This window comes from Paroedura picta, chromosome 1 (assembly GCF_049243985.1).
Source record: "Paroedura picta isolate Pp20150507F chromosome 1, Ppicta_v3.0, whole genome shotgun sequence".
NCBI lineage: Eukaryota > Metazoa > Chordata > Lepidosauria > Squamata > Gekkonidae > Paroedura > Paroedura picta.
The window spans coordinates 203,295,448-203,317,027 of NC_135369.1; the positions used below are offsets into that span (position 1 = coordinate 203,295,448).

The 21,580-nt window shown below is 47.6% G+C and overlaps 1 protein-coding gene across 4 annotated transcripts in view; it reads left to right on the plus strand.

The window, feature by feature from the left end:
* The window catches only part of ADGRF5 (adhesion G protein-coupled receptor F5), an 83,878-nt gene extending 64,877 nt beyond the window's left edge, over positions 1-19,001 (plus strand). For all 4 annotated transcript variants that reach the window (XM_077317407.1, XM_077317389.1, XM_077317379.1 and 1 more), the window contains 8 exons: positions 1,666-1,821; positions 4,031-4,218; positions 5,748-5,927; positions 10,468-11,877; positions 13,260-13,301; positions 13,401-13,463; positions 16,441-16,525; positions 18,085-19,001. In XM_077317407.1, coding sequence (XP_077173522.1) covers positions 1,666-1,821; positions 4,031-4,218; positions 5,748-5,927; positions 10,468-11,877; positions 13,260-13,301; positions 13,401-13,463; positions 16,441-16,525; positions 18,085-18,164 — 2,204 coding nt within the window. In that variant the 3' untranslated portion in view covers positions 18,165-19,001. The remainder of the gene's footprint in view (positions 1-1,665; positions 1,822-4,030; positions 4,219-5,747; positions 5,928-10,467; positions 11,878-13,259; positions 13,302-13,400; positions 13,464-16,440; positions 16,526-18,084) is intronic.
* The last annotated feature ends 2,579 nt before the right edge of the window (positions 19,002-21,580 follow it).

Sequence of the window (21,580 nt, forward strand, 5' to 3'; positions counted from 1 at the left end):
TTGCCCTTAGCAAAGTGACCTTTGACCTGCCTCCCTCCCCCTGGAGCAAAATGTTAGGAGGGGTTAAGTGGGCTGCCGTTCGAAGGGTGGGCTAGGACAGGGGTCGTCGACCTGAGGTCCTCCAGATGTCCATGGACTACAATTCCCATGAGCCCCTGCCAGCGAATGCTGGCAGGGGCTCATGGGAATTGTAGTCCATGGACATCTGGATTGACTACCACAGATTGACTACCCCTGGGCTAGGGTGTCCCACTCAGCTGGCATCGCTCCCCTTGGGAGTGGTTTGGATCCCGCCCATGGTTTTTGGCTCAGTGTCCTTGTCCTCTAATGCCCCAGTTTATGGTCCTCAATGATCAAAATGTAATTGATGCAAAACGGACTCCGGATTCCTTAATCAGGATTGGGGGTAGGGATGAATTGTCGGATTTCATGCCATTACTGGGTAAAGGGAATTGTATTTGTTTGTTTATATTTTGACTTTTATTCCTCCGTTTCTGGAAAAGACTCAGGGTGGGTTACAATGTCAGTGAAACAAATACAATTCTCAAAATATACAAAAACGGAATATGAAATCAGGTCGGAAAAGCTGGATTAGAGGTTCAGTTAGTGCTGAAATGTGTGTTTATAAGCTGGAACTGTGATTTAAAAAGGGAAGGAATGGTATATTTAAGGCAATGCGCATCAGAGAACTATGTGAAAGGCACACAAGCACTCGTCCTGTGACCTTAATTTTGCCAATCAAAAAAAAAAAAAGTTGCTGTGCAGTATTCATACATGCAGCTTGTGTGTTCCCCCAGAGGCTTTGCAGGTCTCCATCCCCATCCAGGCAAGCTTAGGGCGCTTCTACACACACACTTCCAAGGCACTTTGCGACTGGATTTCACAGCAAGATCCATTTGCAAATGATTGCTGAAGTGCACTGAAATTGCATCCTCAGGGGTAGTGCATGGAAATACATGTCAGGGGCAAACGCTGGCAGGGGCTCATGGGACTTGTAGTCCATGGGCATCTGGAGGGCCGCAGTTTGACTACCCCTGCCATAAATAGTTACCATTCCAAATTACTTTGCATTATACTAGTCATAGTTACAATACAATCTACTTGTTTAAATCAGTTATTCAAATTAAGAGAAATAAAATAAAGAGGACATCTGGCCTTTCTGAAGGATTGTTAAGAATGGAGGTTAGCATATGTAGTGAGAGAAGAAACCAATATATTTCTTAGGTTACAGTACAATCTACTAGTCCAAATCAATTATTCCAAATAAATTAAAATACAGTGGACATATGGCCTTTCTGAGGCATTGTTAAGAATGCAGGTTAACATATATAGTGAGTTAAGAAACCAATGTCCCTGTTGAGTCCTGGGGGTTTCATTGTTCTGGACAACTCAATTTTAAAGCAAGATCGATTTGCAAATGATTGCGGAAGTGCACTGAAATTGCATCCTCAGGGGTAGTCAAACTGTGGCCCTCGAGCGAACGCTGGCAGGGGCTCATGGGAATTGTAGTCGGTGGACATCAGGAGGGCTGCAGTTTGACTACCCCTGCTTTAGTTTGTGTGAAATAGCAGCCCCCCACCCATTGGACAAAACGAAGGGATAAAATTTTTAATCCCAAGCTGACCATTATCTGACTTCATTTCTGTGCGCTGTTCCCCTCTGCAGACCCAAAACAAGAAGGCAACTTGTTCTGCTACACAAAAACGCTCCGCTATGACAACTGCGACCACTCCGGACAGACCTTTTCTGCGTATTGTAAATTCCAGAACCAGATGGGTGGACTAGTCCAGAGCTATCCTATGAAGTTAAAACTCGCACCAAGTAAGTAGGAGAATGAATCTCGGTCAGCCTTTCTCAGCTTTTTTACTGTTGAGAAACCGCTGAAACATTCCTCAGGCTTTGAGAAACCCCAGAAGTGGCGCGATCATGCCAAATATGGTTGGGAAGCAGAGCTGTGGCCACGCCTACTTGGGGCCCCTCCCCTTCCCACCCGCTCCAGGCCCATCATTGGCCATTTTGAGAGGGGTGGGTGGGTTGACATGACCATATATGGTCATATCACCCAATAAACGTTTAACACATTTTAAAGATATATATATATATATATATATATATATATATATATATATATATATATATATATATCTTTATATATATATAAACTTCCACCCATTTGGGTAACCCTTCCAGGGTCATCAAGAAACCCCAGGATTTCATGAAACCCTGGTTGAGAAAGCTTCCTCTTGGTCATCACGTAGATGTGTACAAGACTGGCTGTCTCTCAGTTTCTCCTGCCTTGCAAACTGGGGGGAATTAGATCTCCTTGTGGTGCTGGTGGCGAGGCAAAAGGCTTCCCTGTGCGCATTTCCCTGAACTTCTGGTCTTGTTGACCCTGTGCAGTCTCCCATGTGAAGCGGCCATTCATGCTTCACTTGTTCTCCCATGATCTGTGACCCATGCGCACACCTTGCTGGCTTGCTAAGTTCATGCAGCCCCGTCACAGATCTGACTCTGGACAGACCTGACTCGTTGTTGTTATTATTATTAGATTCTAAACCGCCCCTCTTCCATAGGGCTTGAGGCAGTTTAAAGCTATCCCCTGTGCAAGCACCAGGTCATGTCTGACCCTTGGGGTGACGCCCTCCAGCGTTTTCATGGCAGACTCAATACGGGGTGGTTTGCCAGTGCCTTCCCCAGTCATTACCGTTTACCCCCCAGCAAGCTGGGTACTCATTTGACCGACCTCGGAAGGATGGAAGGCTGAGTCAACCTTGAGCCGGCTGCTGGGATCGAACTCCCAGCCTCATGGCCAGAGCTTTCAGACTGCATGTCTGCTGCCTTACCACTCTGCGCCACAAGAGGCTCAGTTTACAACATGTTAAAAGATGCACAAATACATACTTTATTAACCTTCTTAACATTCAATCACTAAAATACCAAATTCTCTCCCTGCCATCTAACATTGACTAATTTGCTATCTGACTGCCTATTCCCCCCTCCCCCTATGCCTCTGCCATCTTTTCGTTTCCTGCTTGTTGGGTATGGCAGGTACCTCAGCGGCATGGGCAAGGAAACCGTGGGGGAGAGCGATGAGGATTGGAGGGAGGCCCTTTCAGTACGTCGCCCTGTCCTCAACCGTAAGCCCAGTGGAAGAGTGCCGCCTTGCAGAACTGCAACGGACCCATCGGGGCCCATCTGTGGCTCTGGTCAAGACCAGGCAGATGTCTTTGGGGCCAGAGACTACCGATAAGTTTGCACCACATGACCTAAGTGCTGTCTGGGGGACATCAGACTCAGATGTGTCCTTCAGAAGCACCAAGATGTAATTAGCGTTTCTATATTAGATCATTACACTCCTAACCAGAGGTATAGCTCGGTAATGTTTTAGGCCAGGGGTGGTCAAACTGCGGCCCTCCAGATGTCCATGGACTACAATTCCCAGGAGCCCTTGCCAGCGAATGCTGGCAGGGGCTCCTGGGAATTGTGGTCCATGGACATCTGGAGGGCCGCAGTTTGACCGCCCCTGTTTTAGGCTCATTGGGGGTATAATACACAAGCAAATAGGACTAGAGCAGGGGTCCCCAAACGTTTTGAGTTTGCAGACACTCTTGGGCTACCGAGGCCGCCTGGTGGGCACAGCCACTTAACGCCTGCCTCAGCTTCCCTTCAGGCACCAGATGAAGGCCCATGCCACTGAAGCAATTTAAAAAATTAAAAAAAAAAGAATTGGAACAACCAATCCAATCTTCAGCAACCAATCAGAAGCCTTTCTGGCTCCTCCCACTTTGTAAAACCGCTTGGTGGGCAGGAAGGAAGGGGGTCAATGGCTGTCATGCATACCATGTTTGGGACAATAGATGAACCACTTGTTTGATCCAGCAGGGCGCTTCTTACGTTCCCCTGCTAAATTCCTGCCTGTCAGGCAACTGGTAAAAGTTCAAAGCACAAGAAGCACAAAAGAAGGGAGGGTCGCATAGCATCTTATGACATAAGACGACTTTTCCTTTTCTCTTTCTCTTTGCTTCTGCAGAAAAGACCATCACGTGTAACTCCTCGGACATTGGCGTTGGAGTGACTGGAGCAGAGGTTGTAAAGCCTTGTTTGGTGGGGAACAGCACTGTGCAAGGAAACATCACTTACAGATGTGAGCACACCTGGGTCCCTGCCCAAAACAGCTGTCTGTCCGAGGCAGTAAACAGCCTTCTCCTTATAGCGGAGGTAAGAACTCACTTCTCAGTTACCTTGGGGAAAATTCCTACAGACGCGAATAACTGACCTACAGAAGGAGCAGGTTTTTACTGTTTAAACCAGGGATTCCCAACTGGAGGTCTGTCCTTTCTAGAAATTATTTGTTTGTTTGTTTATTATTTATTTACTTATTCGATTTCTATGCCGCCACTTGCCGTAGCCTCGCATCGGTTTACACATAAAATTCTAAAACAATAAAACCCCAATAAAAACCCCATTAAAATAACAATCAGAATGGCGAGCATAATCTCTCGTAATCCCTCCTTGTTCAGGGTGGGGCACTTGATCTAATCTAATGTAATGAGAGCCAGGCCAAGATGAATTTGGGAACCAGTTGGAAAACCCCTCCCCTGGGACTCTGCCCCGTCCTCATCCGTATGCCTGGCGGAAGAGCTCCGTCTTGCAGGCCCTGCGGAAAGCTGGTTACTTCAGCAGGGCTCTTAGCTCTACCGGGAGCTCATTCCACCAGGTTGGGGCCAGGACCGAAAAGGCCCTGGCCCTGACCCTGGTCGAGGCCAGGCATACGTCCCGGGAGCCCGGGACAACCAGTAAATTCATACCCGCATAAACAAGCAGTCCCACAGGTAGGCATGACCCAGGCCACGTATGGCCATATAGGTTAATACCAATACCTTGGACCTGACCCGGAAACTGACAGGTAACCAGTGCAGTTGATGAAGCATCAGCTGGATATGGGCCCTCCAAGATGTCCCAGTGAGGATCCTCGCAGCCACATTTTGTACCAGCTGTAACTTCCGGATCAAGGACAAGGGTAGGCCGGCGTAGAGCGAGTTACAGAAGTCTAATCTGGAAGTGACCGTTGAATGGATCACTGTGGCCAGGTGTTCTGAGGACAGGTAGGGCGCTAGTAGCCGGGTTTGGTAAGGTGGAAAAAAGCCATCCTGGCTACTTTTGTGACCTGAGCCTCCATTGAAAGGGAGGCATCAAAAGTCACCCCCAAATTCCTGGCAACCAGTGCAGGTGTTAATTGCACCCCATCCAGGCATGGGAGGCGCGCTTCCTGGTCCTGCCCCTTCTGCCCAGCCACAGGACCTCCGTCTTGGAGGGGTTGAATTTCAGGCCACTCTGCCTGAGCCATCCAGCCACCACTTCCAAACAACTGGCAAATATATCTGGGTGGAGGAGTCCGGCCGGCTGTCCATTAGGAGGTAGAGCTGGGTGTCATCCGCATATTGGTGACATCCCAGCCCGTAGCCCCAACACTTTATGCTAAAGAGAATGTTTTAGGCTTAGAGCACAATTAAGCAGCGGGTCAGCGGGTCTCTCGTGGATTTCGCCTGTGCCGTTACCCCATTTTAGTAGAGTGATGTTTTAATGGGAATTTTAATGGGATTAGTTGTTGTGACCCGCCTCGAGCCTATCGGGAGAGGCGGGAAATAAATCTAATAATAATAATAATAATAATAATAATAATAATAATAATAATAATAATAATAATAATAATAATAATAATAATTTTCTTTTCTTTTTTATCCCAGTCTTTGGTGCTGAGCCCTGTGCCCGTTCAGGAACTGCCTGTCTTCCTGGCAAACCTGAGCAACACTGTCAACACAGAACAAAACGACATCAGCAGTTCGCCGGCAAACCTGGGAGCCGTGGTTGACATTTTGAATACGATTTCGGTGATCCCCGTTAAAGCAGAGGAGAAAACGATGGGAGTAAGGACCCGATGCCTTTTTTCATTGGTTGTTACTCGGCATATTGAGTTGGTGGTTCCATTGGCTCCGTTGCTGTAATGGCGCCTCTTTTGCTGGGGAAAGTTTAGCTGTGCTCAGGAGTTATTTAAAGATTTCACGGGGCCCGTAGCAGCAGAGCCAGGTTCGGGGGCTGTGGGGCCCGAGCAGAGTAAGATTGTGGTGGGAGCAGCCAGACTGTGGTGAAAGGGCCCTCTGCATTAGAAGGGGTTTCACTCCTTATGCTCTTAAAGAGGGAAAAGGGTGGTGCAGAGAGGCTATGGCCCTGGGAGTGCAGGACCCCTGGGAACTTGAGGCCCGTAGCACATTTTCCATGTTCAACATAGATGAACTGTCCCTGGCTGAGTTCAGAATGGATTTGCAGGTGTCCTCTGCATTAACAAAGAAAATACTGAGAATTATGAGGATCTTCAGTTGCCCGGAAAAGCAAACTCTTGACTTTGAAGCAAAAGATTTCATTTATTGAGCAGGAAAGTATTCTGGGGGTCATTTGGGAATGCCCCTTTCCTTGTTGCCATCTCAAAACATTGTCGAAACTGGGGCTCAAGATACGCGTCTTCACATATATTTCCCCCTCCCGCCTCCCGCATCCCGTGGGAATCCAGAAAAGTGGGAGACCATCACATGGCCAAAACACACAGATAAGGGATTTGGCTCCAAAGGGCAGGGGAGGACGGAGAAGATGGTGAGAGGTGAGAGGGAGTGGAGTGGTGAAATGCAGGGAGGGGACATGAGGGGCTATAAACTAGGCAGAGGAGACAGGCTGCCCCCCCCCAAATTCCTACAAGGCAAATTCTAAATACCTAACTGCATAAACATCTCTAAATAATGGCAGAGACAACTGGATTCTTATAAGAATGACAGTAAGACCAGAAATCAGGTGACTGGATGACACTCAACTCAGGATGAAGCCAGCGCTTGACAGACTGCATAGATCGCTTTCAACTCTTTCCTCTTTGTTGATCTTTTGTCGGCATGGTTCTGTCTGGAGGTTGAACAGGATGGAAGATTCTGGCTGCGAATGTTTGACTACCAATAGGAAATGAACAGCCCAGAGATAGTGGCACAGCAGGCTAGAAAAGAAGGGAATAGAACTGCATGAGGTTGAACACAGAAATCAGAGCCCTTCTCCAGTTCTTGAAGATGTCAAATCAATTTGAGAACTCTTTTAAAGTAATTACTAGAAGCTCGGGACAAAGTTTGATTTTGGTGCACAGAGAGGAGAAAGAGAATTTCCCCCCCCCCTCCCCCTCCCAGAATACTAGAGCTCAGGGAAGCCCAGAGAGATTGATGGGCGCTAAGTTCGGGCTGGAGAAAAAATAATACTTCTTTACTCCACAAGTTATTGAAATGTGGAATTCATTGCCTTTGGCAGTAGTGATGGCCATGGCCATGGGTGGCCTTGAGTTAGATTCATTGAGGATCAATCTATCCATAATGACTAGTCATGCTGACTAAAGGGAACCTCCGAATGCAGAGCCAGTCTTAGACTGTTTCTGCACTGGCAATATCGCTCAGATTTGCATTTTGAAAGGGTTGACTTTTTTGTCTATTTCTGCACTCAAATTTGCTTCTTCAGGCACAGTCCTGAATTGCCCCCTCGCTTGCCCTGCAGCAAAGGAAACTGGATGTCATCTTTTCAAGCAGGGTCTAACGGGTTCTAATTTGGGGCTACCCAATGCGGAAATGTGTACATTTGGGTTTTTCCCCATGCCCACCGTTTTGAGTCATTTCGGAATGACCCTTTCCTTGTTGCCCTCCTCCCTCCCCCTCCCCAAAATCGGCCATCTTAAAAAAAGGGGGGTAATCACATTACATTGTTTCTAGTTCTTTTTTTTTTTTAAAAAAGCAGTCTTCCTGTCTTATACAGCAGTGTTCTAATGTTATAAAACCCAGGGTTTAATGTTACATTTTGGGAGAAGGGGGTGGGCGAACAAGGGGGCTGCTGGCTGCTTCAGGCACGAACGGCTGCTTCAGCATCCGAAGTGCCCAACCCTAGTGCAGAAAGGTGGGGTTAAAGGGCACAACAAAAGCAAAGGTACAAGCCGGCACCATTTTCCAAAAGGCACAGCTTTGGAAAAGCGGAAGGGAGCAAAGCATGATGGGCGGCTGCTTCCATCAGACTCAGAGCAGAAAACATGTTGCCAATCTCAGACTGGGAAATGAGGAGAGGAAAGCCCAAATGTGGAATCGCTAGAGTCCCCTCACAGCATCCGAAGGAAATCCAAAACGAGACTAAAAATGGTGTTAGAGGTCATCATCAAGGGAAGGTGTTGTCCTCCATGTGCAGCAGATTATTGCTCTCCCAGGACAGCTAGTGGGTCTCAGGCTAAATCCAGTAGGCCTTTTCTTCGGCAGGAACGATTAAATCAGGGGTAGTCAAACTGCGGCCCTCCAGATGTCCACGGACTACAATTCCCATGAGCCCCTGCCAGTTTGACTACCCTTGGATTAAATGATTTTCTATATCTTGTGCTAAAAAGAACCTCAGCTTGTCATTTATTACAATGGCCAGGTGTAAACGGACTTAGAATGCCGATGCTTAGATGAATATGATGGTTCCATAGGGTGACAAAAAATGTTGGTCCAGTCTATTCATAACGGGTTGCCTCCTCCCACTTCTCTCAGCTAAGTGTGGGACTTCCATCCAGTCCTCAGAGCTTCCTTCTGGAGGAACCCTTGAAGCTGCCGTATAGTGAATCAGACCATCAGTTCATAAAGTTCAGGACTGCCTATTCAGACTAGCGGCAGCTTTCCAGGGCCTTAGACAGAGGTACCTACTGCCAGATCTTTAAATGGAGTTGGCGAGAACCAAGCCTGGGACCTTCTGCATGCCACGTGGATGCTCTAAGGTTGGGGGAACTTGGTCTGTTTAGCCTGGAGAGGAGATGACTGAGAGGGGATCAGATAACCATCTTCAAGTATTTAAAAGGCTGCCATATGGAGGATGGAGCAGAATTGCGATGACCCCTCCCCTCCTTCTTTCAAAGAAAGGCTCCATACATAGGCTGCAATCCTAAGTAGGTTTACTCAGGTCTGATCAGAATACTAATCAATTTGATCAGCTGGGTTTTACTCCCAGGAAAGTGTTCTTAAGAGAGCACTGTTAATGAGTAGAGTTAGAATCATAGAATCATAGAGTTGGAAGGGTCTTCATGGGTCATCTAGTCCAACCCCCTGCATTATGCAGGACACTCACATCCCAATCGTTCATCCACTGTAACCCACCAACCCCTTGAGTCTTCACAGAATCAGCCTCTCCATCAGATGGCTATCCAGCCTCAGTTTAAAAATTTCCAAAGATGGAGAACCCACCACCTCCCGAGGAAGCCTGTATCACTGAGAAACCGCTCTGTCCGGATATTTAGACAGAATTTCTTTTGAATTAATTTCATCCCATTCGTTCTGGTCCGTCCCTCTGGGGCAAGAGAGAACAACTCTACTCCATTCTTTCTATGGCAGCCTTTTAAATACTTGAAGATGGTTATCAGATCCCCTCTCAAGTCGTCTCCTCTCCAGGCTAAACAGACAACCTTTCCTCATCCGTCTTGGTCTCCAAACCCCTCATCATCTTTGTTGCCCTCCTCTGGACACACTCTGGACACACTCTGGACACGCTCCCTTAAAATATATGGGTTTTTTAAAATTAGATGCCTTTCTACTTTATAGGAGTGCAAGGCCTCTTACAGTATAAACACTAATAATACATTTAAACCACTAGTTAAAAATAAGTAATTGAAAAATGCTAGAAGAACTAATTGTCATGGGTAGTTCTGATTTCAATGGATCCTAAAGATCATGCATGAGGGAGCCAAGTGCACCTCCCTGGGGAAGTTGTTTCATGACCGTGCGGTGGCCACTGAAAAGGACCTCTCCCATGTCCCCCTTCTCCCACATCTTCCCTCCTCTGTGATGGCCTCCCCTTGTGATCCGTATGATCCGTATGTTCTGGACAGGAACGTATGGGGTACTTGGCTCTTCTGCTAGGCTTTTGGTTGAGGACGGCACATCCATAGTAGATCGGACACCCCCACTTCCCTCTTAGGGTTATGATTACGGTGATTCTTACTCCCTCCTTGGGTTATGAGGGTGGTATAATGTCGCCGCCGCTTGGATTGGTTGGGTTAGGTTGGGTTGTTCGGCATTTTTAGAAGGTTTTATTGTATTAGGGGGTTTTATGGGGGTTTTATTGTTGTGACCCACCACGAGCCTTGTGGGAATGGTGGGCTATAAGTCAAATAAATAAATAAACAAATAAATAATAAGTCTGGAAGGAAGTTCAACAGTCTGTTACTAGACTGCTTAGGGCTGATCCTGCGTTGAGCAGGGGGTTGGACGAGATGGCCTGTATGGCCCCTTCTAACTCTATGATTCTGTGATTCTAGATATTCCAGTGGAAGGCCAGTAGCCAGTTGGGAAGGGATAGGCTGGTGTTTCAGGAAGTTGGCGTTTCCGCTGCACAAAAGTTATGTTGTTTAACAACTCTTCCCTTGCACCATTGCAGAATTTTTTATCCACAGTAGATACGGTCATCAGCACTCCAACAGACACGTGGAAGGACGTCACGAACGGGAGCTCTCAGTTACTGAATTCGGTGGAGCAGTTTTCAAACTCCCTCATAGCTGTTAATGACAGCGTTCCCTCCGTCATCCTGGACAACATTCAGCTCAAAGGTGTCGTCCTGAACGAGACCAACATCTCCGACTACAGCAAGGATTTCCTCTTCTCCGTCCTCTCCAACCTCAGCAGCAATGTGCTCATTGACAAAAAGGCCATTGAAGACGGGAAACTCTTCCAATCCACCATCATCAGCGTGGCTTACTCCGATCTCAGCCGTATCATCCCTCAGCACCAGCAGAGCGGAGAATTAATCAACAGCTTGGTGATCTCCACGGTGGTGAAGGCGGAGCAGAGAGAGCCCTTCCCGATCAAAATGTCCTTTGCAAAGACGAACATGTCGCTGATCAATCCCCGGTGCGTCTTTTGGAATTTCACTTTCTCAGGGGGCCGAGGTGACTGGGACAACACTGGTTGCGAAAGCGAAGATCACGGAGAGCATGTCACCTGCTCCTGTAACCACCTGACCTCGTTTTCCGTGCTGATGTCACCTGACGGACGTGAAAGCCATGTCGAAAGTCACTGGCGGGCCCTGAGTTACATGACTTACGTAGGCATGGGGATCTCCATCGTGTGCCTGGTCGCCTGCCTGGCCATTGAAGGCCTCGTGTGGAAATCAGTGACCAAAACAAGAATATCCTACATGCGCCACATTTGCATACTGAACGTCGCGATTTCGCTCCTGATTGCGGACATCTGGTTCGTGGTAATTGCCGTAGAGGAGGATATGGCGAATGCCAACGGCCTTTCGGGTTTTGCAGAGGAGGAGATGGCAAAGATCTGCACAGCGGCCGCATTCTTTGTCCACTTTTTCTACCTCTGTGTTTTCTTTTGGATGCTCTCCTTGAGTCTTATGCTTTTCTACCACATGGTCTTCATTTTACACAACACAAGTAAAACCACCATGAAAGCTGTCGCCTTCTGCTTGGGCTACGGTTGCCCTCTGGTCATCTCGACGGTCACCATAGCCGTAATGTTGCCACAGGACTCTTACACGAGAGAGAAACTCTGCTTCCTCACCTGGAACAAGTTTGTTCTTTTGGCAATGATTGTTCCTGCCCTGACTATTGTTGCTATCAATGTCGTGATTACCATTGTGGTCATAGGGAAAATACCCATCCGTTCCATTGGGGAAAGGTCAAGAAACGACGAAAGGAGCTCATTGTATCGTATCGCCAAGAGCATTTGCGTTCTGACGCCGCTCTTAGGACTTACCTGGGGATTTGGCTTGGCTGTTGCTTTCAAAGACAGTTCAATAGTGTTCCATATTTTATTTGACTTCTTCAATGCCTTTCAGGTAAGTAGATCCAAGAAACCCATTGGCTGATAGAGCTGTGTAAAGAAAACATAGCCAGTGTTTTCCAGATGCCACCAAGAAGCACACGTCACTTGATTAGATGGATGGGGATGGAGGCTTATACTTTCCATTCCCATGTGATGCATTCAATATGAATTTGGTGTAATAATCCTCCAGTGATGCAAAGCATGTCAGATGCCTCTTGTAATTATTATAATACTAGCAAGAAAGCCTGTTGCAACCAGGAATGCAAGAAAGCCCATTGCAACCCTCTCCCTCGCAGCAGGAGACATAGGAGGTAATCAGGGCTGTTTGTAGCAGGGAATGAGGGCTTCTTTGGGCTGCTCTCTCTGTCTCACTCTCTCCCTCGCAGCAGGAGCCATAGCAGGTAATCAGGGCTTGTTTGCGGTTTGGCAGGGTTCTCTGTGTCTCTGTCTCTCTCTCACACATGCTGGCTCCTGCAACGTCTGAGAGCAAAGTAGCTAGCGTCCAGGGAGGGAGGGTGGGAGCTGTAGGTACAGGGCCAATTACAGTGCGGCCAGCTTTGCTGCCTGCACCCTGATTCCAACTTGGACAGCCAGGACACTCTCCACCCCCAGGGCTCTTTCACAAATATTAAGAGGAACAATGGATAAGGATATATGAATGCTATCCATAACAGCCAAAGGGAAAGGGATTACTGTCCACGGCAGTTATTGATCTATAGATCTGCAGAAGAACCATATATACTTTCATGTTAATTCATCTGCAAGGTGAGGTTTGACTTGATTTGAAGTACATTGGTGGGGGGGGCAGGGTCAAAGGGAGGAGGTGCAGGAGAGGGAGGTGAGGCAAATAATGGACTGTCAGCTCTTTTCACTGGCGGGTTGGAGGATCTAAGCCATAATGTGTATATAGTCACTCAGAGATATCTGTTTGGCTACCTAGTAGAGGCCGCATGTACAGATTAATTAATTGAAACTAACGCTTGGGAGAAACGGAATCCATTTGTCTGTGTGCTACTTCTAGACTAGGGGTACAAAGTGCTGTCAAAGGGACTTTGAGATTACTTCAGGAAGGGAAAGGCAGGGCATAAAAACCAATTCTTCTTCTTCTAACGCAGGGGTAGTCAAACTGCGGCATTCGCTGGCAGGGGGTTCCTGGGAATTGTAGTCCATGGACATCTGGAGGGCCGCAGTTTGACTACCCCTGCGGATGGGGAAAACCAAATGCAAAACGGGGAGGGGGGGGGGAGACAACCAATACAGAAAAAACTATTATCTAGAGGTGGGGTTTTGTGGACATCAGAAAGCTCCATTTATCTTTAAAAGCTATGTGTGTTAAGAGTGTGTAAGACAGTGTCACAAAATGTTCTCTAAATTGAATTTGCAAATATTTTACAGGGACTGTTCATTCTGTTGTTTGGAATTCTCTGGGATAAAAAGGTAGGAGAACGATCATATTAAAACAACACAGTTTTACAATTATATAAAAAAAATTGTTCCTTGATTTTAGCTTTAATTTTTCTTGCTTCAAACCTGCAGGTACGAGAAGCCTTGCTGAATAAGTATACCCTGTCCAGAGGAAGTTCACAGCAAGCCTCAAAGGTAACATACAGGAGTGTTTTTTTAAGGATATGTGGGGTTTAAGGATTCATGGGGCCCTGGCAGAGTACAATTGCAATGGGTACAACCAGACTGGGGGTGGGGTAGGGCCACAGGGGTGTCACTCCGAGTGTCCTTAGAGGGGAAAGGGCAGGGAAGAGAGGCTATGGCCCTGAGCCATGGGGGAGGCACCTTGTGGGGCTCCTGGAAGTGTGGGGCACATAGCATGTGCTATATGTGCTATATGGATAAACCAGCCCTGGTAAGAACACATAACTGGGTGGTTCCAAAGTGCCCTTCTGCAGATGGATGGTAACTTCTTCTCATGGAAGAGCTGGTTTACATCTTCCATGACGAGTGCATTACGTAAGAAAAGAGATCCTAAATCTGAAACTTCCCTTTTGCATGCAGCCAACTGGGTGACTTTGATCAGTCACAATTCTCTCAGAGTTCTCTCAGCCCCACCTACCTCACAGGTCCTGTCAGGATCTGTCCTGGGGCCTGTGTTGTTCGACATATTTATAAATGATTTGGATGAGGGATTAGAGGGGATACTTATTAAATTTGCAGACGATACTAAACTGGGAGGGGTAGCAAACACAACCGAAGACAGAAACAGAATACAGGATGATCTTGATAGGCTCGAGAAGTGGGCTAAACTGAATAAAATGAAATTCAATAGGGACAAATATAAAGTTCTGCATTTAGGTAGGAAAAACTAAATACACCAATATAGGACGGGGGAGACTTGTCTTGGCAGTAGCATGTGCGAAAAGGATCTAGGAGTCTTAGTAGACCATACATTGAAGGGTACAGCAGGGTGACTCAGTGGCTAAAAAGGCAAATGGGATTTTGGGCTGTATCAAACAGAGTATCGTGTCCAGATCACGGGAGGTTATGGTACCGATTTACTCTGCTCTGGTTCAGCCTCACTTGGAGTACTGTGTTCAGTTTTGGGAACCCCAGTTGAAGAGGGATGTAGACAAACTGGAACGTGTCCAGAGGAGGGCAACAAAGATGGTGAGGGGTTTGGAGACCAAGACGTATGAAGAAAGGTTGGGGGAGCTTGATCTGTTTAGCCTGGAGAGGAGACAACTGAGGGGAGATCTGATAACCATCTTCAAATATTTAAAAGGCTGCCATATGGAGGATGGAGCAGAGTTGTTCTCTCTTGCCTCAGAGGGACAGACTAGAATGAATCGGATGAAATTCATTCACAAGAAATTCCATCTAAACATCCGGAAGAAGTTCCTGACAGTTAAGGCAGTTTCTCAGTGGAACAGGCTTCCTCGGGAGGTGGTGGGTTCTCCATCTTTGGGAATTTTTAAACAGAGGCTAGATAGCCATCAGACGGAGAGGCTGATTCTGTGAAGGCAAAGGGGTGGCAGGCTACAGTAGATGGGTGATTGGGATGTGAGTGTCCTGCATAGTGCAGGGGGTTGGACTAGATGACCCTTGAGGTGCCTTCCAACTCTATTATTCCAAGATTCTATGATTCTAAGTTGTCTGTTGTGGGGAGAGGAATTGTAAGCCCCTTGGCTGTCCTTGGGTCAGTCATAGTTCTCTTGGGGCTCTCTTAGGCCCACCCCCCTCACAGGGTGTCGATTGTGGGGTGATTGTAAGATGCTTTGAGACTCCTTCAGGGAGTAGAAAGCAGGGCACTATGTTGTGCTACCCCAACATATTATCAGTGATCTGGTCCCTTATAGATATCTGCAGTTCACTATGAGATTTATTCCTGGCAAATAGATGGGGAAGAAATGTATTTTCCTGGGCTCCAAGATCACTGCAGATGGGGACAGCAGCAAAGAAATTAAAAGACTCTTGCTCCTGGGGAGGAAAGCTATGGCAAATCTAGACAGCATCCTAAAAAGCAGAGACATCACCCTGCCAACAAAAGTGCGTTTAGTCAAGGCTATGGTATTCCCAGTTGCAATGTATGGCTGCGAAAGTTGGACCATAAGGAAGGCCGAGCGTCAAAGAATTGAGGCTTTTGAACTCTGGTGCTGGAGAAGACTCTTGCGAGTCCCTTGGACTGCAAGGCGAACTAACCGGTCAGTCCTAGAGGAGATCAGCCCGGACTGCTCCTTAGAAGGCCAGATCCTGGAGATGAAACTCAAATACTTTGGCCACCTCATGAGAAGGAAGGACTCCCTGGAGAAGAGCCTAATGCTGGGAGCGATTGAGGGCAAAAGAAGAAGGGGACGACAGAGAATGAGGTGGCTGGATGGAGTCACTGAAGCAGTCGGTGCAAACTTAAATGGACTCCGGGGAATGGTAGAGGACAGGAAGGCCTGGAGGATCATTGTCCATGGGGTCGCAATGGGTCGGACACGACTTCGCACCCAACAACAAGATGAGATTTATATGCACCAATTCTCATCCTGTGAATGGAAGCAAGATTCCATGTGTGTCCCAGGTGGATCCAGATCTTTCTGCTTACTGATATGGTGTGTAGTTGTAACAGAGACCACAGCTTTTTTGTGGGCTCATATTCTTATTTGTGTAAAAACATAACTGAGTGCTTAGAAGACACAAGGAGATGACGTTTACTGAAGTTTCATCTGCCCCCTTTGCAAAGTTTTAGACACCTTGGTAAAGTTTTAGAGCATTGTCATTTTTAAAAACCCTGGAAATATCGATGGTCAACACTGCAAAGCAGGGTTTTTATATTTCGAATCAAAACTTTGCTTGATTAAAATGGCAGCACAATGAAGCACAGAAAGAGAAGGTACGCCATCTGCAAAACATGATATTATCCCAAGCTTTTTATCTGTTATCCGCTGTATTGTTATATGTTCTATGCAAATGTTCCACAACATTTTATGTAAACTGCCCGGAGCTGTATGGAAGGGTGGTATGAAAATCCAAATGAATGAATGAATGAATGAATGAATGAATGAATGAATGAATGAATGAATGAATGAATGAATGAATGAATGAATGAATAAATAAATGCATCCTTATTTCTGTCTTGCAGTCAACCTCTCAGGGCCTTTCTGCTCCCATGCTCTCCATCAGCTCTCCCTTCTCCAGAGCTTTAAACAACTTGTTTGGCAAAGCAGGTGAGTAACGAAAAGGAAGCAAAGCCCAAGTAGGCCTGGTGGAGAGTCAAACCAAAGGCATGAGGGGGACCTTCAGGTGCCTGTCGTTTGAATGCAGTGTTTCCTCCGGCCCATCGTGCCTGGCAGGAAGCTGTATCAGATGGCATCTGGCCTTTGGTCCATCAAAGCCCTCCATACTGTCCGCTTGGGCTGGCAGCAGGGTCTTCGCTGGAGGCCTTCCACATCACCTCCCGCCTCATCTTTCTAGCGGGAGAAGCAAGGAACTGGACAGGGGAATCTTCTGCACGGCTTGGCAGCCCTGCCTGTGAGTCAATCGATGGCACCTTTAAGACAGACAAACCTTTATTCGAGGTGTGAGCTTTCGTGAGCAGGCATGCTTCCTCGGACAATGAAATACAAATCACCAGACTATGTAGATAGGGTGAGAGGAAATTAGCAGCAGATTGTTCAACAGCATCATGAGGATATCCAACAAATATGCAGCATAATGAACAGGCAGGTCTGAGGACGACTATGGGGGGGGGGGACACAGGAAGTGGTTTAAGGTGGAAGTAGGCATGCAGAGAGAGCCTCTTGTGGCGCAGAGTGGTAAGGCAGCCATCTGACAGCTTTGCCCATGAGGCTGGGAGTTCAATCCCAGCAGCCGGCTCAAGGTTGACTCAGCCTTCCATCCTTCCGAGGTCGGTAAAATGAGTACCCAGCTTGCTGGGGGGTAAACGGTAATGAGTGGGGAAGGCACTGGCAAACCACCCCGCATTGAGTCTGCCAAGAAAACGCTAGAGGGCGTCACCCCAAGGGTCAGACATGACTCGGTGCTTGCACAGGGGATACCTTGACCTTTACCTTTTAGGCATGCAGGCTCCCGCCCTCTCCCGGATTCAGAAACTACAAGAGAACTCACTCATGCTTGGGAGGGGAAAGGGGGCACAATGGAAGTGGCTGGTTCTCTAGCTTGTGACTGGGCCATAAGGACAGGCGGGGAAAGGCTATGGACCCCTGGTTGGGAATCCCTGGGCCATAGGCAATAATATGTTTCTAGCAGAGCAAAGCAGTGTGGGGTTATTCTTATTCTGTACTCCCCCATATGCAGCCAGCTGGGTGACCTTGGGCTCACCACAACACTGATAAAACTGTTCTGACTGAGCAGTGATATCAGCGCTCTCTCAGCCTCACCCACCTCACAGGGTGTCTGTTGAGGGGAGAGGAAAGGGAAGGCGACTGTAAGCTGCTTTGAGACTCCTTCGGGTAGAGAAAAGTGGCATATAAGAACCAACTCTTCTTCTTCTTCTTCTTCTTCTTCTTCTTCTTCGATTGAAATGAAAATAGCACTGTATAAGATTGCGTTCCCACCTATTTAACGAAGGGAGCTTAGACTCTTGAAAGCTCATACCCTGGAAATCCTGTTGGTCTCTAATTTGCTACTGGACTCAAATCTAGCTGTTCTGCTGCAGACCCACACAGCTGTCCTTCTGAACCTGCTCTTACATAATTTAGTTTATCACAGAAGAGAGTATCACCGAACAGTCCTTTCTAAATGTCGTTTCGCTTTTGTTTTACAGGAAAATACCAAGTCTCTTCTACGGAATCAACCTCTTCGTCTTCCGAAAACACCTCCAAAGCGTATTCTTTGCTGACCTGATAGTGCAGACGCCTGTCTTTTCCGAAAGGCCTCAGGGCATTGCTCCTTTCCAGAGAAAGCAATCAGGAAGAATGTGTGAATAACGGAAATTTTGCCCCAGCCTTGGCCACAAACTGTTGTGATGCATTGATGTGGCATATTATGACTTCGATGTTCCACATGCCTTGTGGACACCGAATAGGGAGACCCCATTTGTGCTAGAACCAAGCCCTATGTGGTCGGATGCTGGACACCGTTGTTCCCACTGGTCCATGAGGTAACCCTCAGCTGGACAGTCCGGGCCACCCCGATCCCATTCGATCTCGAAAGCTAAGTAGGGCCAACTCTGGCAGGTATTCGGTTGGGAGACCTCCAAGGATTTGGATGGAGTCCCTCCAAGGAACATGAGGGATCCTGACAGGCAATGGCAGACCACCTCCGAACATCCCTTGGCTGGCTGCCTCGGTTCTCCTGGCTACACTACACACACGCCGTACAATAAGAAAACAGCCCCTGGGGTCATTTTGGCCTGGATCCAGTTGTAATCACTGCCAACTAGCCAATGAGTGGCCGCAGATGGGGGCTGAACTGTACCCACTCCCAAAATATCTCCAGTGAGTTCAAATAAGTGGCTGTGCATGCAGCTATGGATGCTCAAGTACACTTCCTGCCCCAGAATGTTTGTATATTATTCCACCCCCCACTGTTGAACAGAATTCTACCCCCGGGGGCCCACTTTCTGCCTTGTGAACTGCCCCTCAACCAAAGAGAAGCACTTTATTTTTGTACTATAGATAGAAGAATGATCATTTACACTGATATGAAGCAGATTTCTTTTTTTCTGTATACATGTAAATATACATATTTATGATGAAACTCAATAAAAGCTGCTTGCACAAGGGCTAAATGAATTGTTATTCTAATCCTTTTAAAGTACCGAATGGGAATGGCCCTGTTTTAATAGCTTGCCCTGAGCGGCACAGTTAAGCTCCCTGGTGCTCGATGCTCTGCTAATTCCAACTTGTTGGTGGAGCCTTTGGCCTCAACCAGCGCCAGAGCCTTTTTGGTCCTGGCTCCAACCTGGTGGAATGAGCAGCCAGTGGAGATCGGGGCCCTATCTGAAGGGCCAGGAGAAGGGCGCTCTTCCACCAGGCGTACAGTTGAGTATAACGTAAGCACCCAGAAACACTGAAACAGGCCTTCCTTCTCTCCTCCTTCCCTCCCCTCACCACTAGAGTCCAGAGACGGGAACCCGGATTCGAAACGCACGCCATAAATACATTTTAGAGCAGTGGTCCCCAACCTTTTGATCACCGGGGACTGGTCTACGCTTGACAATTTTACTGAGGCCCGTAGGGGGCAGTCTTTTGCCAAGGGACGTCAACGCCGCCTGAGCCCTTGTTCCACTTTCTTTCCCGCTGGTGCCCCTGACTTCCCACCGCCCGCTTGGGGGGGCGTCACCAGCAGCAGCTCCGCAGTGCCATGCCGAGGGGGAGCCCCAGCCTTTCAGACCAGCCTTTCTTTGTAACACTCCCCCCCATTTCTACCCCTCCATTGCTTGTGGTTTTAAGTATGTAGGACTGTTACAAAGGGACCTTCCATCATCTCTGAAGATAGGAGCTTCGTGTCATAATAGCTTTAAAAAAAGGTATCCCCTGTGCAAGCACCGAGTCATGTCTGACCCTTGGGGTGACGCCCTCCAGCGTTTTCATGGCAGACTCAATACGGGGTGGTTTGCCAGTGCCTTCCCCAGTCATTACCGTTTACCCCCCAGCAGCAAGCTGGGTACTCATTTTACCGACCTCGGAAGGATGGAAGGCTGAGTCAACCTTGAGCCGGCTGCTGGGATTGAACTCCCAGCCTCATGAGCAAAGCTTTCAGACGGCTGCCTTACCACTCTGCGCCACAAGAGGCTCTTCATAATAGCTTACTCTGGCATAAATTGCATGAGCCTTTAAGGACTTGGGTTCTGTTCTGTTGCCACACCGACCGACATGGCTACACCTCTGAAATTATCATTGAATGTCCTGCTTTCAAGAGAGGTAGGGTACCATCAGGCGACTTCACACGGTAATCTTTCTTCCGCCCCCCCACCGCCCCCCATTCTGTGTAACAAATAAATGCAATTAACCTGTGCCTAAGTGGAATGGAGGATGGGATGGCATCCGTGTTATACGCTTAAGGCAGGGGTCCCCAACGCGGTGCCCATGGGCACCACAGAAGCTACTGGCTGCTTTCCTGGCACTTGCTAAGTCTTCCTGGCACTTGCTAAGTCAAACTGAGAGCCAGTTTGGTGTAGTGGTTAGGAGTGCGGACTTCTAATCTGGCATGCCAGGTTCGATTCTGTGCTCCCCCACATGCAACCAGTTGGGTGACCTTGGGCTCGCCACGGCACTAATAAAACTGTTCTGACCGAGCAGAGATATCAGGGCTCTCTCAGCCTCACCCGTGGGGAGAGGAATGGGAAGGTGACTGTCAGCCGCTTTGAGCCTCCTTCGGGTAGGGAAAAGCGGCATATAAGAACCAACTCTTCTTCTTCTTCTTCTTCTTCTTCTTCTTCTTCTTCTTCTTCTTCTTCTTCTTCTTCTTCTTCTTCTTCTTCTTTTTAGACAGTGAGCAGACCAAACAGGGCTTTTGCTACACAGGCTCCTGGTTAGCCACTGGAGTGTCCAGGGGCTGCAGAGATTTTTAAAAACTGCTTTTGGCAACAGCTGCTGACAAAGCCCAAGAATCTTCACTGCATGATTGAAGATGGATAAAAGGATTTTTTTTAAATAGCAAGTTCATTTGGAAAGGAATCCTGTTAGAGCTCCTGCCTAAAATGTAGGAGAGTTAGAATTAGATTAGCTTTTTCTACGGCAGGGATGGGCAGTATTGTATGGGAGGGATCACCAGCAGCCTCTACTTCTGAGATCCTGCTTCTGTGCAGACATAGTGGAGACGACCTCCCGTAACTTGCTTCACTGGACACTATATGAAGCACAAAGAAACAAACTGAAGGCAGCCGTTTCTCAATTTTCGTTAACCCTTGAGAAACCCCTGAAACATTCTTCAGGTTTCGAGAAGCCCCAGAAGATCATGAAGAATATGGTTGGGAAGCAGAGCTGTGGCCACTCCCACCTGGGTTCCTTCCTCTTTCTAGGCTGGCTATTGGCCATTTGGGCAGAGGTGGGTGGGGCAATAGGACCACATACGGTCATATGACCCGATGAATGTTTAACAAATTTTAAAAATATATTAAAAAATGAATTAATTCCCACCCATTCGGGAAACCTTTCCGGGACCATCAAGAAACCCCGGGGTTTCATGAAAAACAAGGATAATGCCTGCCCTTTCTCATTTTAAGTCTTTGGAAATATGCAGAGTGGCGCCTGCTAAAATTCCTTCTGGATGACAGGACCAAGGCCGTTTCAAATGCAAAATTTTGCTTCTTGCCC